At 34.8% G+C, this 16,278-nt stretch overlaps 1 protein-coding gene across 1 annotated transcript in view; it reads left to right on the forward strand.

The window, feature by feature from the left end:
- LOC149415276 (organic solute transporter alpha-like protein) overlaps positions 1-16,278 on the forward strand; it is a 69,121-nt gene that overhangs the window by 44,753 nt on the left and 8,090 nt on the right. The window contains exon 4 of the mRNA XM_089642449.1: positions 15,172-15,320. Coding sequence (XP_089498575.1) covers positions 15,172-15,320 — 149 coding nt within the window. The remainder of the gene's footprint in view (positions 1-15,171; positions 15,321-16,278) is intronic.

Here is a 16,278-nt window from a genome sequence, read left to right on the forward strand (position 1 = left end):
AACAATAATTATTATCGATACTATATCGACGGGAGGGAATCGGTGGAGGCCACGAAATCGGACCAATCAGTACCTCTACACGAGAAAGAAGAGATATTTGTTAATTCGAATTAATTTTAAATTTCCTTAATAATTATATAAAACAGTTGGATACCTAAAACCACCAGGAGGTCTAGCACGGAGATCGATTAAGTCCTAATTCAATACGATATTGACTAAATTCGTCATCTATGGTGAGTTGGCAATATTTGCGAGCACGAACAATGATTGATAAGAAATATTCCAACCGACGATGGACAAATTTTAGCGCGGCCTCCGTAGTATAAGATAAAGTACAATATACCTTATTAATAATGTCGTTCGTTATGCAAATTTATTAACGAACGGATTTGAAATAACGAAGCTCTTAGAATTGAAAGAATTCGTATACGTGCGAGTTGAATCCTTTCGGGCCAAAAAGTTGTGAAAAAAGACCTCGCTATCTAAATAACTCCTTTTTTAGTGTCAAAAAGAAAATGCGGACTGCCGATGCATATTTAGGATATTATTTCAAATCAACATTGTTAATTTATTAATATTGTCGTTTGACGTTTTGGAATGTTAATTCATAGATAATACTCCACTGTTGCTAGCGTTTGTCGATTTATGAATAATTGCGTTATCATTGACGGTCTGGCTATTAACAGCGCGTCCGTGCTCCGTAAATCCGTATAAAATCTTTGGTAGTTACGCCTATCCATCCAATATTGTAAAGTTATCTATTTCTTCAGTTATTTGAACATTTCGATTTAAAAAAGGTAATTAAATTGAATTTTTAACATAATATCTAACATTAAACAATAGTTAATCATTTCATTTCTCAAAATAATACATTTAAAATTTCCATTTGTCTCGACAATAAAGGATCTTGGAATCATGTTTGATAGTAGGCTGACATTTCATGCTCTTATTGAGACGGCATGTAGCACTTCACTGAGAATTCTGGGTTTTGTTCTACGCACTGCAAGGAATTTTAGAGATAACCGGGTGCTTATAGTTTTATTTAATTCCTTAGTAAGGGTTAGACTTCAAAGTGGGTCGGTGATTTGGAGTTCACACCAGGTAAAGTATTCTCTCATGTTGGAGAGAGTTCAGAAGAAATTCTTAAGATATCTCTACATGAGGGAGTATGGCTACTACCCTTGGCTCTATCCCACTGACTCTCTTTTGGGTATGCTCGGAATGAACTATCTACGGGTCAGGAGGGATGTGCGCATTGCTACATATTTCTTTAGACTGATTCGTGGATGGTTTGACAACTCAGTCATCATGGAGAGCATTCATTTCTATGTTCCCGATGGTTATCTACGTCGCCGACAACATAGACTATTTTATCTCCCGGCCTGCAGAATTAACTTGCCAATGGTCATGCCTGTGGGGAGAGTAATCATGCTGTTGAACAGAATCAATTCGGATATCGACATTTTTAGCATCAATGAAGCTTCCTTTAAAAGGCAAGCTCTATTATTACTGGTATAGTTGATTTACACACTGTTAATATTAATCTAAGAATTCTTATAACCAAAATATTTTAAAAACGCATTGAAATGAACGGTTTTGTAATGTTTTTGAAATGAATAAACAGAATTGAATTGGACGCGCTCTTTCCCGTACAGAAATAGTCGTTTATGCATCTTGAGACTAACAGACGCCGCGGCCGTAACGTCTATTCAGGCGTAGAAACGACGCGTAGCGACGCCCGGCGCCTCTTCATTGCATGCCACGTCCAGTACTATATTATTAGTGCCTGAATACTGTTTTTTTTTTTAAATTATCATTGCATTTTTACTTTCAGATTGTGATATTAGAGGACAATGTATACTTTGCATACGAGGTCAGGTTTTATTTCTACTTGAAAGAGGATTTACTCGTAATCGTAAACGGCATTATGTAATATCTTTTTATGACACTTTGAAAATAAAATTGCTTTTATGTTTAAAATTACCACAATAACGATTAATTAATTATTAATCTAGTAACCTCAACAAATAGATACCAAGTTATATTTTTAATTATATATTTACATGGAATTAATGATCTATACTCGCGATGGCGAAAATACATTTATATTAATTTTATGCGAGTAACACGAAATCTCTAATAAATAGTATAAAACAAAGACGCAATCCGCGTCTGTCTGTTTGTGCGCTTAGTTCTTCTGAACTACGCAACGGATTTTGATGGGGATTTCACTGTCATTTAGAAAATTTCTTCCGTAAGGTTTATATATTTAATACATGTATATTGAATTTATGGAAAGTAGAGAATTGTCGATGTTTTGTAATCAAGTCGTAAAAACGTAATCAAGTCGTGAAGTCGGGCTGATACATTGCTAACGCTGGCTAAACCTTATGAGATACATGAAAATAATTTACTACGGAATTGTATAACTTAAAAAGGCGGAATTGTATACAGAAAAGTCAGCTGTCGTATATGTCTGTTTCATAAGGATAACCTCTAACAACGCCGGGTACACGTTAGCTATTTTAAATGAATTTAAAATAACACAATAACCTTAGTAAACAACGTTTTTATTTTTTTAATTCCTAACGACGACCAGGTTTCGATACATACGCAGCTTCTTCAGGGCAGTACAATACTCAATTAAACTAAACTCGTCTACTAGCAACATCTGTTACAAAAATACAGGGTTTTCCAATCAGAGGTTTTATTTTGATATTCAATCGTAAAAGATCAATGGTTTCGTAGCTTGTGTGGCACGTAGCGCCGTCTTGTTGAAAGTAAACGTTGTCCAGATCATTAATCATCTCTCGATAGCGCAATCCATTCACCGTAACTGTTGCTCCAGCCTCATTTTCGAAAAAGTAAGGTCCAATGACTCCGCCGGGCCATAAACCGCACCAAACAGTCACACGTGGAGGATAGAGAGACTATTCAAAAATAACTCTTGGGTTTTCCGAGCCCCAGATGCGACAATTTTGCTTGTCGACGAAACCACCGAGGTGGAAATGGGCCTCATCACTCAAGATGATTTGCATTTGATTAACTCAAGTGAATTTTAATAATTTCAATGCGTTGTTGAAGCGTGTATCGTTCCATTTTTATTAATGGCGTAGTTTCTACTTGTCAAATGTCAAAAATGACAGCTTCAAAAATAACATCGTAGGTTTATCGTAGGTCTGCGTAAGTACCTACATGGTTCCATGAACTTGTGCCTACAATCCGTTTTTTACGGCGCTTTCGTGGACTAGTTAAAAAAAATAGCCTTCGAGGGACTGCAGGCAGATGTGAGAAGTGAAAATGAATGTAAACAAGTCATTATATTTTTGATAATAAAAGGATTATTTTATTATTAAAATATATTATAAATGGAAGATATATTTATTCAATGCGGTTAAGTTAATTCATCAGTTGTATATGCAAATAATAAGTTTTCAATAAAGAAATACCACAAAATATTGATCATTTAATGAAATTATTAATATTGAAAAAAAAAATTCTGCACAACAACAAACTTTACTTTGGAATGAAGAAAAATATTTGAGATAAGCTCTAGGACAACAAAACATCCCACAAATTATACTATTCGATAAGCCTTCCGGCACAGAGTTTTGGCGGCCGGACAGAAAGAACTGACGAGTTACAAGGCTAGACGAATGAAGTCATGTTCCGTGCCAGAGCGTCTTTCCACGCTTGCTATGTAAGAGCCGGTTTTACCCCTCTAGGCGCGCTAAAAGACGTTTCACATCAAATAGAAATAATCTGACAACATCTGAGTCCAGGTCACCACCAGGAAAAGCCTCTACTCCTGCCGGTCTCCTTCCAGTAACCACGCAAAGTTTCGCTACGTTCAGCCACTTTAGTTTAAGTCTCCCAACATTCCTTTGACCTGACAGGTTTTCACGAAGAAACCTCATCAATGGTTGGCTATTTTCCATTTGCTGCATCATAAAAACCAACATTCAGAAAAGAAAATTGCTTGAAATAGCTTTAGCCGTGTTTGGTGATGAGATATGAGTAGCCAGATACTCCCTCACCTTCATATTCCCCATGTCCTTCCCCTCACTTCCACTACCTTCAGCCTCACAACATACCCCAATTGGGGATGCCAGAGTCTCACTGGCTCCAGACGGTTGGGAGCAGTGCGGACTCTAGTGCGGTATTCACATAAAAAAGCTTATTTGAATAATCACCGAATGGAAAATCAAATGAAGTGCGTAAATAGATTGTCAACATTATTTATCACTTCTACCGCCCCGTTCCACTCCTACGCCCTTAGAGTAATAATATACCCTACGCCATGTAAGGTGGTTCCAGCGCTTCCTATGGGACGGTTCGCGTTATTACAAAGCCTATACCATTTCAGTCACGGTGACAACTGTAATAGAGTAGGTAGCTTATGTTTTTGCAAAATCATTTACAAAGCCTGTACCATTTCAGTCTATTGACTTTATTTTATTAAATAGATTAAAATACACACAACGATAGCCAAGTCTAGTCTTTAGGTTAAGTGCGGTTAAGTTATATTAGGGTAGGGTAGATGTGCAAAAAAAATAATGTATTATAGTTGTCACCGTTACTGAAAAGCTACTGAAGCTTTGTTAATTATTTTACACAAACAAACAAAAACTATTGCAGTTTTCACCTTGACTGAAATGGTATAGGCTGTGTAAATTATTTTTCACAAACAAAAGCTACTCTATTGCAGTGGTCACCGGTACTGAAAAAGTTCAAGCTTTGTAGTTGATTTGCACAAACAAAAGCTACACTGTTACAGTTGTCACCGTTACTGAAATGGTATAGGGTTTGTAGATGATTTTTCGCATTAAGAAGCTACTATATTACAGTTTTCACCGTGACTGAAATGGTGTAGGCGGTGTAAATGATTTTTCAAAAACAAAAGCTACTATATTGCAGTTGTCACCGTTACTTAAATAGTATAAGCTTTGTAGACGATTTTCACAAACAAAAGCTACACTGTTGTGTTTGTCACCGTTACTGAAACGGTATAGGCTTTGTAGATGATTTTTCGCACTAAGAAGCTACAGCATTAAAGTTGTCACCGTGACTGAAATGGTATAGGCTTTGTAAATGATTTTTCACAAACACAAGCTACTATATTGCAGTTGTCATCGTTAAAAACAATCATTTACAAACAAAGAAACAACTTAAAATTACTGTATGGCTCTGAGGGCCTACTCCCAATTAAAGGACTTCTCTGGTTTATTATAATTATGGATAATGCGGGAGAAAATGCGTACAAAAAGCCATTGGTGCATAGTCACAAAACAAGATTTACTGAAAAAAAAGGCCTAAAAATTCCACTAATATCAAATAAGTATGGTAGCAGAACACTTGACTATTTGATACCTGTGATTTATAACAAATTTAACGAAAACTTTAACTTGAAAAATAATGAGGAACCTTGCCCTAAACTGACAAAAAAGTGGTTAATAAATGAACAAAACGTTTATCTATCCTAAACATTATATTTGGTATTTATATTTAAACTTAAGCTAATGTGTATTATGTTATAACATTAAATGGTAGAACCTACAGATAAGCTGATTGTCACAGCTTTGTGGGACTACCCATATCTTATATTGTATAAAATGTAACTATATTAAATTTAATAAATAAATAAAAAAATAAAAATAAAAAAAATGTGGTGTAATTTTAGTAAATATGCGCACGGTACCCCACATTGACAATCACTGTTCTAAATTTTTTCCTAAAGGTTTCTGTTGACAGAAATTAAAAATAATATTAGCATAGTGAAATTAAAATCGTATGGAGGGAGTGCCCTTGTGATAATAATCTGTCAGTTTCCTTTGGGAAGGGAACGAAAGACAAACATTCTTTAGTATGGACATAATATTTGGTTAGTATTATATAGCAGCAGTTATTTTATGAACGTTTTCTCGTCAATATTTGGCTTGTCGTCATTTGAAAGCTTGAAGCCTTGTACCCTTGTGAAGCAAGTGGAAAAGAATGTTTTCTGTCTTTATCCGTCGTGCAAATAGAAAATATTATAATGCGTAATAGCAAGCTATAGCTCTTTAAAGACTACAAATTTGCACATCCAACATTGTTCTACGGGACCATCGAAATATTTGTTCGGTGTTTTCGCGAATGATAAAAACAGAAATAAAGGCATTTTAGCCATTGTTGAACTCAATTTCATTCCGAGTTTTTAAAAAATATTTTAAAACATTAAATGTGTGGATTTGTAGTAAACAAATACGTACCTACTCGGTTGTAAATGTACTCGGTTGCTGCAACGGCATAACGTCTCTAAACAGTATGAAATAAAATCGCTTTTCGTGTAGGTATGTCTGTTTGTGCGCTTAGTTCTCCTAAACTACGCAACAAATTTTAATACGGTTTTCACTGTCGTTTAGAGAATTTCTTTCGGAAGGTTAATATATATAATGCATGCATATTATATTTATAGAAAGTATAGAAAATACAAAGTTTTGTAATAAGTAAAAAAAAATAATTCGGGCGCTTATATTGCTAACGCTGGCTAAACCTTAGAAGATACAACAAAATAGGGTACAACGGAATCGTATATTTTAAAAAGACCTACTAAAAAGTTCGGGTGGTACCTACCTATATTTCTATCTCCTAAGGATAACCTACAGTAATCATTTTTAACTTTTACATTCATTATGTGTTATTTGCGACGTTATTTTGACAAATAAAATATTGATTCTTATCAAATTAAACATATTAGTTAAGTTGAGATTTTAATGTATTTTAAAATTGCCCTTCAGAACATATAATTTAAATCAATATCTTAGAAGATATCGCATTTTGAAAAATCACTTGCAGCCTAACTATTTGCCGCACGCACAAAAGCCGCCTCGGCGAGTATTTATCTTCGGAGCTCTCTGTGTAGGGTTGTTTATGTTTATTGATAATTTTATTTGGTTTTCAAGGAAGAAACAAAAGTTATTCTTATTTTAATGTTGTTATTTTGTGAATATTGCGAACATTAATTATTTCGTTATTTGTCGTTTATTTTCCTGATCACGATTTAATATTCAAATGATATCTCAAAAACGTAGTAGTATAAATATAGGTCGAAGTATACGAGTAGGTACATGCATTTGGTACGTCTTAGGAAAACGAAGAAGAAAAGGCAATCCGGCTGTCAAATAGCAGAGAAAGTACTTCTTCGCGAAGAGATCGTCTATTGAACGTGAGGCTCGCCTTAGTCTTGACTCTTGATCGGAATAGGCATAGATCCCAGAGAGCCAGAGAATCTTCCGTACAAAGAAACAATCGATTAGAAATAGACAAAATAACCATCCATGAGGGTTAATAATTTGTGTTGAATTGTTGCTATGAATTACGATTCTTCAATTGAATACAAGAATTATCCTGTAATTTCTACAGGTACAATGTCTGTTGTCTGTGTACATTGCTCTGCTCTGTAATGGAAGGATGAAACTGAAAGTATGTGTTGCTTACAGGGAAAAGTATAATTTTAAAATTTGAAATTCTTCACCCACGAACCGCTACACTCTCATCTGATTGGTTATAAATATATAGTTGCTCTGCCTCTTCGTGGCCTACTGCGGGGGAGAGTCTGAACTCATCAGGTAACACTAATTCATCAGGTAATAAACAATTTGAGTAACAGTGTCGCTCAACCAATTGAATTAGCAGTAAAGCTTTATTTTTAAATGACCATTAATAAGTCACGGGGCTCAATGTTGCAGGTTCAGATTTGAGCGTTGAATTTTTTTCACATGGACAACTTTATGTAGCCCTTTCCTAGGCAAAATCTGTTTGTGCTGTCTAATGAAAGAACAGCTGTATTGTACCTACATACAGACATTCTGTAGTTACTGGCAAAATAGTCTGATTCAAGATAAAAATTGATATTTACAGCTAATATGATCTAAAAAAAACCTGTGCAAAACAATGTTGTTAACAATAAAATATAAATAGAAAATAAAGCATATTACGTCAAGTAAAATTATTTTAATAAAAATAAAATATTTTTTTTAAAACCACTTTAAAAAAAAAAAAAATTATCGACCGACCGGTTTCGTTTAGCTCAAAGTGATAAGATTACAAAGTGATTGCTTTCTACAATAATATAAAATTATTTGTAGAAATTATTGCTAAACGCACTTTTCGGAACTATATACTGTCAAATATAAATCTAAATAGTAAACTCGGTTGATTCAACGGCGTAACATTACATCTAAATTGTAAAAAAATACGTACCTACTCGGTTGCTGCCACGGCATAACATTACATCTAAATAGTTAACAAATAGGTACTTACTCGGTTGTAAATATAATTGGTTGCTGCCACGGCATAAAATTACATCTAAATACTAAACAAATACGTATGTACCTACTCGGTTGTAAATGTATTCGGTTGCTGCAACGGCATAACATTACATATAAATCAGCGATTTCTCGAATTCCTCTGCACCGAAGGGCTCTTTAAAAATATAATATATGATTTCAACTTCAATATTGAATGGAGACAACTATTTAAGTCAGGGGTTTAAGTAAACATCCACAAAATAGTTTTTAGGATTTGGTTAACCTAACCTAACCTACAAACTTCACTTGTTTGAGAAAAAATTGAACTAAAATCCATCTTTTACCATCTCCAAACAGAAAAATAATTAATTTTTTTTTTTTTTTGGTAAACTAATGTTTTTAAGACAAGATTTTTTATGCATAGCACAAAGGGTAACAATTGTTTTACAAGCAATAATTATTCGCCTGAAACACTCATCCACATTGAAAAATCTCTTGATAAAAGATACATGACGCCAACGGGACTCGAACCCATGTCCCTTCGATTTCCGGTCGACAGCTCTGACCACTAAGCTATGGCGGCTTATCTCTTAACTTCGCGGGTAAGAGATAAGCCGCCATAGCTCAGTGGTCAGAGCTGTCGACCGGAAATCGAAGGGACACGGGTTCGAGTCCCATTGGCGTCATGTATATTTTATCAGGAGATTTTTCAATGCGGATGAGTGTTCCAGGCGAATAATTACTGCTTGTAAAATAATAATTTTTTGTAGTAATTATGATGAAACCAAGTGCATTTTTTTGCGTATTCGTGCTTCGGAATTCGACAAGTTTATCAAGTCTTCTGTCTGGAATTTTTGGTCAATACAACTATTTTCAGTTCGAGAGGTATTTTTCCTCACGAGCTATGATGAAGGTTTGAAGATTCTAAATATTTAATATATGAAATACGACATTTTACATTGCTTGGTCTTAACTTTCAAAGAATTCAATATGAAAAAGAATGTACGATTTCGAAATAAATTTGATAGGTAGGTATTTGTAATAATATTCACATCTAACGTTGTTGGGTTGTTTCGGAGAATTAGAACAATTCATCAAATTTCAACGTTCATTTTCAAGTTCTGTGAAAGATTTTTTCAAGTTCTGTTTTTATTTCAGTTCTGTCAAGCAACTATCCTATAATGATATAAAAACAGAACTTGAATAGGACTTTCACAGAACCCAAAAATGAACGTTGAAATTTGATGAATTGTTCAAATTCTCCGAAACAACCCGTCCTATGTGTTAAAGTACGCTATCAAAATCGTGAAAATCAAAATTAATAACCGAGTAGTCACCTAACCTCGGTATTGTGCGGTCGTGTTTACCAGTGCTCTGTGTTTGACGGCTTACTGACGGCGGCGCGGCGTACAGATAAGATTTATTTATTGTTACCTTTTCGTATTCATTATTTTTGTTTCTGTTATTGGTTTGCTACGCAGTTGCGTGTATTATTTCTATTATTTATTATTTCTAAAATAATAATTATTGTTTATTTTTTTTTTAATTTGTTGAGATGGAGGAGGATGAAAATCGACCTCCAGACCCTGAGTCCATTTTTAATATTGCAGACGTCTACGATTCTGATGATTCCCAAACCTCTGTAACCATTCCATCCCGAAAAAGACGACCTCCGCTTTGCCTTAATGTACCTCCTAAATTAAATCTCTTTCACAAACAAACGAAGCCCCAATCTCTCATGGAAGTTATAATGATACCATTCCTACAGAAGCAAAAGCCATTGAGCTTTTGTATTCTATTTCATCTTCAGCTCCATTATTGTTAATGTCCAACAGGGGAATGTCTGAACAGGGGAAAATAATTCATCCCTTGGATTTTGGTAAATTTATTTTTAGCTCAAAACTCAATAACCTCGGTATTATAAATGGATCAATAAAACCGGAAGGTCGATACAAACTATCCATAGAATTTAAATCCGCCACATTAGCTAATGATTTTGTTAAAAAAATAGGTTCTCTTTCAAATAATAAATTTAAATCTTTCATACCTACTTTCAATTTAACCAGAATGGGCAGAGTAAGAGGTATACCAACCGATCTATCAGAAACAGAAATAGTAGACGCTCTTAATGACTCTCAATTAACTCCAAAAGTTTTAAAAGCACGTCGTTTGAATTTCAAGGATACTTCCACCGGCACCACTATATGGAAACCTTCCCAATCCGTTGTTATTACTTTTGAAGGTCAAACATTATCATCCCGTGTATTTATTTATTATAACGCTCTTCCCGTTGAAGTATACAGATTCCCGACGATCCAATGTTTCAACTGTTGCCGTTTTGGCCATTCAAAACCTATTTGTCGTTCCCCTCCTCGTTGCTTCCATTGCGGAGAGGATCATCCCTTTGAACAGTGTCAAAATACAACGAATAACCCTATTTGTATTAATTGTAAGGGCAACCATACTGCTGTTAGTGTGGCCTGTCCAGAGTTATCTAGACAGAGAAATATCAAACAGTCAATGGCTGCAGACAACATTTCCTACTTTCAGGCTTCTAAATTATTCCCTCCTACGAAAAAATATTTTGCAGAGATAACATCTAACGCTTCTCTCTTTCATTTTTCTTCCCCTAAATCCCCTCTATCATCTTCCCACAAAGAAACAATTTTCAAACCGGTAAAATCTAATCCAAAATTTATTCCTTCTTTCGATAAAAAACTACATAATAATCTTTTACTTAACCCGAATGGGAATAATAAATCCCAGGCTCCCAATGGGACTGCCTTAAAAAACTGTTCCACTTCCGATATCTTACCTAAAGTCATGATTGAAAATTCTTCTTTTATTCAAACTTGAATTACCCTATTAATTACGATCCTTTCAAATAACAATAAAGTACCGTCCAACGCTGCCGATTATATGAAATCTTTACTCTCTAGCCTTCCCGATGTATCCGCAACTGAGCAAAATACTTCAATGGAATAGTAGAAGTCTATTCGCCAACAAAATTGATCTTGTACAGTTACTTGATGAACATAATATTTCAGTTGCTGCCATCTCCGAAACGTGGTTAAAACCCTCATACCAATTTAAGATTCCTGGATATCATTGTCTAAGACATGATAGACTGGATGGCAAAGGTGGCACTGCTCTTATTATACATAATTCTATCCCTTTTAAACAAATTATTTTCCACACTCTATCCAATAATTTTCAGATAGTAGCAGCTGTTGTATCTGATATTACATTACTATCAATATATATCCCTCCCTCTACAATTTTTGTTGAAAACGAATGGTCAACATTTATATCCCAGATTCGTCCTCCGTATATGATACTTGGGGACTTCAATGCTCATTCTCCTTCTTGGGGCAGTGAGTTAACAAACCGTTCTGGCCATAATCTATTAGAATTTATGGATACCTTTAATTTATGTATTCTAAATGACGGATCTCCAACTCGTTTCACTGCCCCTCAACATCGGAAAAGTGCAGTCGATTTATCTCTTTGCTCATCTTCGGTGATTCCCATATGTTCTTGGAACATTCTTAAAGATCCACTTTCCAGTGACCATTTTCCTATAATAATCACCTTCCACCATCTATCTTCCACGCATTCCTTTTCTATAAACAATAGTTTTAAATTTAAAACGAAAGACGCGAATTGGAGAATTTTTTCTTCAGAATTAGACTCCATTGTTCAAGCATCTAAGTCTTCCCTTGTCAACACTAGTTTACAATGTGAATTATTTCCTAACATGATTATAAAAGCTGCAGAAAAAACACTTAAAAAACGTAATGTTAACATTAAGATTAAACATTCCACCCCATGGTGGGATGAAGAATGCACTAGTGTCGTTAAATCCAGAAGAGAAGCAATTTCCATTTTCCGTAAATGTATGTATTTCGAAAATTACCTTTCTGTGAAACGTGCCCAGGCAGAAGCGAAACGCGTTTTGAAAAACAAAAAGCGGTCTGGATGGCGAAAATTCTGTGAACGCTTGTCTCCTGAATCTCCCCAGTCATCCGTATGGTCCAATTTAAAAAAATTCGGTTCGTCATATACTCCTCAGCGTTCCAAACATATTCCAGAAGAAATTATTATAGGTTTTGCTGATAAGATAGCTCCTCCGTCAGTTGCTAGATGTGAGGAAATGCCTTCCTTTATTTCTTATCCATCTCACTCTAGCTGGCTGGACTCTCCTTTCTCAGTAAGTGAATTAAATCGAGTAATCAATTCCCTTCCAGACTCTTCTCCTGGCCCTGTTGGAATCTTATATTGTTTCATTAAAGCATTTTCAGATATGTCGGTTGAATATTTTTTGTCCCTAATTAATTACATGTTCGAAACAGGATTTATACCGGAAGTCTGGAAGTCTGGAAAGTTTTAAAACCAGGCAAAAATCCATCTGAAATCTCATCCTATCGTCCTATTGCTCTTTCGTCATGTTTAATGAAAGTAGCAGAACACTTGATAAAGAACAGATTGGAATGGTTTGTTGAAAATCACAGAATTATCTCTCCTAATCAATATGGCTTCCGGAAAAAGAAATCAACCATAGATAATTTAAGTGTGTTAACAACAGACATCCGTATATCTCAGTCCCTTAATTCTTGCACTCTGGCCACATTTCTTGATCTTTGGTCAGCTTACGACGATGTATTAATTAACACTTTGAAAGAAAAATTAATTAAAATAAAAATCCCTTAAAATTAGTTCAATTTATTATTAATTTACTAACAGACAGATCCATTATTATCCACTTTTTCTCAAAAACGATAAATCGCAAACTATGGAAGGGATTACCTCAGGGGTCCGTAATCAGTCCATTATTATTTAATATATATAAGTGATTTAGACAGTGTAATTCCTTCATCTATCAAGCGACTTTATTTTGCTGATGATTTCCTTATATATTTATCACACAAAAATCTATCGCGCGCTGCGAAGGAATTGAATTTGGCTTTACATAATATTAAAGTTTGGTTGTTGACTAATGGGATGAATTTAGCTACGTCTAAAACCAAAGTAGTGGCTTTTACGCGCAAAAGAAAAATACCCCCCTTTTCTGTCTGCTTTGATAATGTCCCTCTTCAAATCGTTAAGCAAATTAAATTTCTTGGACTACTTTTGGATCATAAACTTTCCTGGCTCCCGCATATTCAGAACATTTCGGCTAAGTGTGAAAAGGGGCTAAATATTATGCGAGCTGTTTCCAGAGTGTGGTGGGGATCTCATCCTACTACTCTCAAATTAATGTATGGTGCTCTAGTGCGAAGCCATTTAGATTATGGAACATTTCTTTTCGATCCTCTTCCTAAATATTTGGACAAAAAACTTGAAAGAATTCAGTCCAAAGCGCTCAGAATAATTATTGGAGCGATGAAATCTTCTCCAATTAATTCTCTCCAGGTAGAATGTGTTGATTCCCCCCTTAATTTTGAGGAGACGATTCCTAGCTGATAAATATATTTTTAAATCCTTTTCTATATCGCGTCACCCTTTAGAACAAAGCCTTGATTATTTGTTCAATAACTTAAATAACGAAAAAAGATCGACAGATAAAAATCGACTTCCTCTCCTTCTAAAAAGTTTTCTTTCATTCAAATCTCTGTCTTCTTCCCTCCAAAATCTACAAAAAGATCCTTTCCTTCCTATTTTCACCATCCCATTTGATTCTATCAATTATATCCTCAAATTTATAACTTCAGACTTCCGAACTGATATTTTAACCTCATCTAATCAAAATGTTGAGAAAAAATTTAAAAACATTATATCTTCTAAGTTTCCAGAATTTTCACTCATTTACACAGATGGTTCTAAGTCTGATAACAAAGATTGTGGAGCTGCGGTACACATTCCCGAATTCGATTTAGATTTGTCTTATAAATTGCCTAAAGAAATTTCTATATTTACTGCAGAATGCTTCGCAATTGAACAAGCTTTGAGTCAAATCCAGCTTTTCAATATTCGACGAGCCTTACTGTGCACTGACTCACTAAGCGCAGTGTTGAAAATTTCCTCAAATATCCATAAACCAGAAGACTATATTATTTATAATATCAGAAACACCCTTAAATCTTTAAATGAATTAAATTTCGAGACAATATTGGTTTGGGTCCCTGGCCATTTGGGAATTGAGGGAAACGAGAAAGCAGATTCTCTAGCTAAACTTGGAACAATTTCTGGCTCTAATCCTTTAGATTTTAGAATTCCTATCTCTGACGTCATCCCAATTCTTAAATCCAACATGATTCGCTCCTGGGAAGAAAATTGGACTAATACGAAAACCCGAACTGGTGCTTTTTATGCTGGAATACAAAATCATATTCCAAGTAAACCTTGGTTCCACGGCAAGAAAAAATCCAAAAGATTTATATCCTGTATCTCGAGAATGAGAATTGGTCATTGCTCCATTGCATCCCATTTGTTTAAAATCCGGGTCCTAGATAGTCCACTCTACCAGTGCGGCATGGAAAATGAGACTCTTGATCATGTTTTCTTTAATTGTAAAAATCATTCATCTTTCAAAGGCATTTATCGTTTACTTATAAAAATCACCCACCAATCTCCTCTTAGTATTCCTTATTTACTTTCTCTCAACAATTCTCGCATTTTTTCGGTTCTATACAAGTTCATAGACTTGAATGACTTCAATATTTGAGATTTCCTATTCCCGTATAGGTTTCCCATAAAATTATAACCATCTCCCTTAACTTTAACGGCACATAGCACTCTCTTTAGGGTGAATTGCCTAATACAAAAAAAAAAATTAATAACCCTAAACCAAAAGTTTCTAGAATGAAATATTAGTATTATTACCGATTTTAAGAATTATTGAAGACTACTTTTTTGACAAACAAATGTATTATTTTTCATTCAGGTGGTGGGTTTAGCCACGTACTGCGCCACGGTGGTGCCACGTGCACATCTCCTGGCAGAGGCAGTAGCGCAAGGGATGTTCATGTTCGCCATGTACCAGTTGTTCTGCCTCTTCGTGGCCTACTGCGGGGGAGAGTCTGAACTCATCAGGTAACACTAACCTCATCAGGTAACACTAATTCATCAGGTAACACTAACTCATCAAGTAATAATAATGCATCAGGTAACACTAAATCATCGGGTAATACTAGCTCATCAGGTAACATTAACTCATCAGTTAACAGTAACTCATAAGGTAACAATAATGCATCAGGTAACACTACATCATCGGGTAATACTAGCTCATCATGTAACACTAACTCATCAGTTAACAGTAACTCATAAGGTAACAATAATGCATCAGGTAACACTACATCATCGGGTAATACTAGCTCATTAGGTAACAATAATAATAATAACATGGCATTTATATAGCGCAGTTTAGTGTCATGTTCAAGTGCGCTACAACTACAACTACAACAAACTTAAAAACGGTAATTCAGTATTAGTGGTCATGTTCTTAAAATTATTCCTACAGTGTGCCTTAACCAATACAGATCTAATATTATAACACTAAATATACTGTTTATACAAAGTGATGACAAAACTTAGAATAACAATAACAGTAGGACAGGGCAAAACAAGAATATTAAAACTAAAACATAATATAAAACAGGAGGCAGTTTGTGCTCAGAAATGAGAATTTTCTGAGCAGACGTTTTAAAAAGGTACAATAAGGAGGCTACCGGAACCAAACAATTACCGGAAGTTTTAGAATATGGCTTATTATAAAATATTGAAAAGAAGTTAAGATTTATAAATGGTAAGATTTTTTAAATAATTTTGTTTTTAAAGCGCGTTTAAATTCAGCCAAATTCTGGAGATTAGTAAGAGCTGAGGGAAGTCTATTCCAGATTAGCGGGCCTGTTACACTAAAAGAGCGATCATAGTAAACGGCTCGATTTGACCTTCGAAAGTTCGAATAGACGATTACTAACATCTATATCTGCTGACCTCAGAGTAAACTGTCTATTCCTTAAGTTTTGTCGGACACAAAGTTCCGATATAT

Source organism: Hesperophylax consimilis, chromosome 18 (genome assembly GCF_061612785.1).
Source record: "Hesperophylax consimilis isolate HC1 chromosome 18, BYU_Hcon_1.0, whole genome shotgun sequence".
Classification (NCBI taxonomy): Eukaryota; Metazoa; Arthropoda; class Insecta; order Trichoptera; family Limnephilidae; genus Hesperophylax; species Hesperophylax consimilis.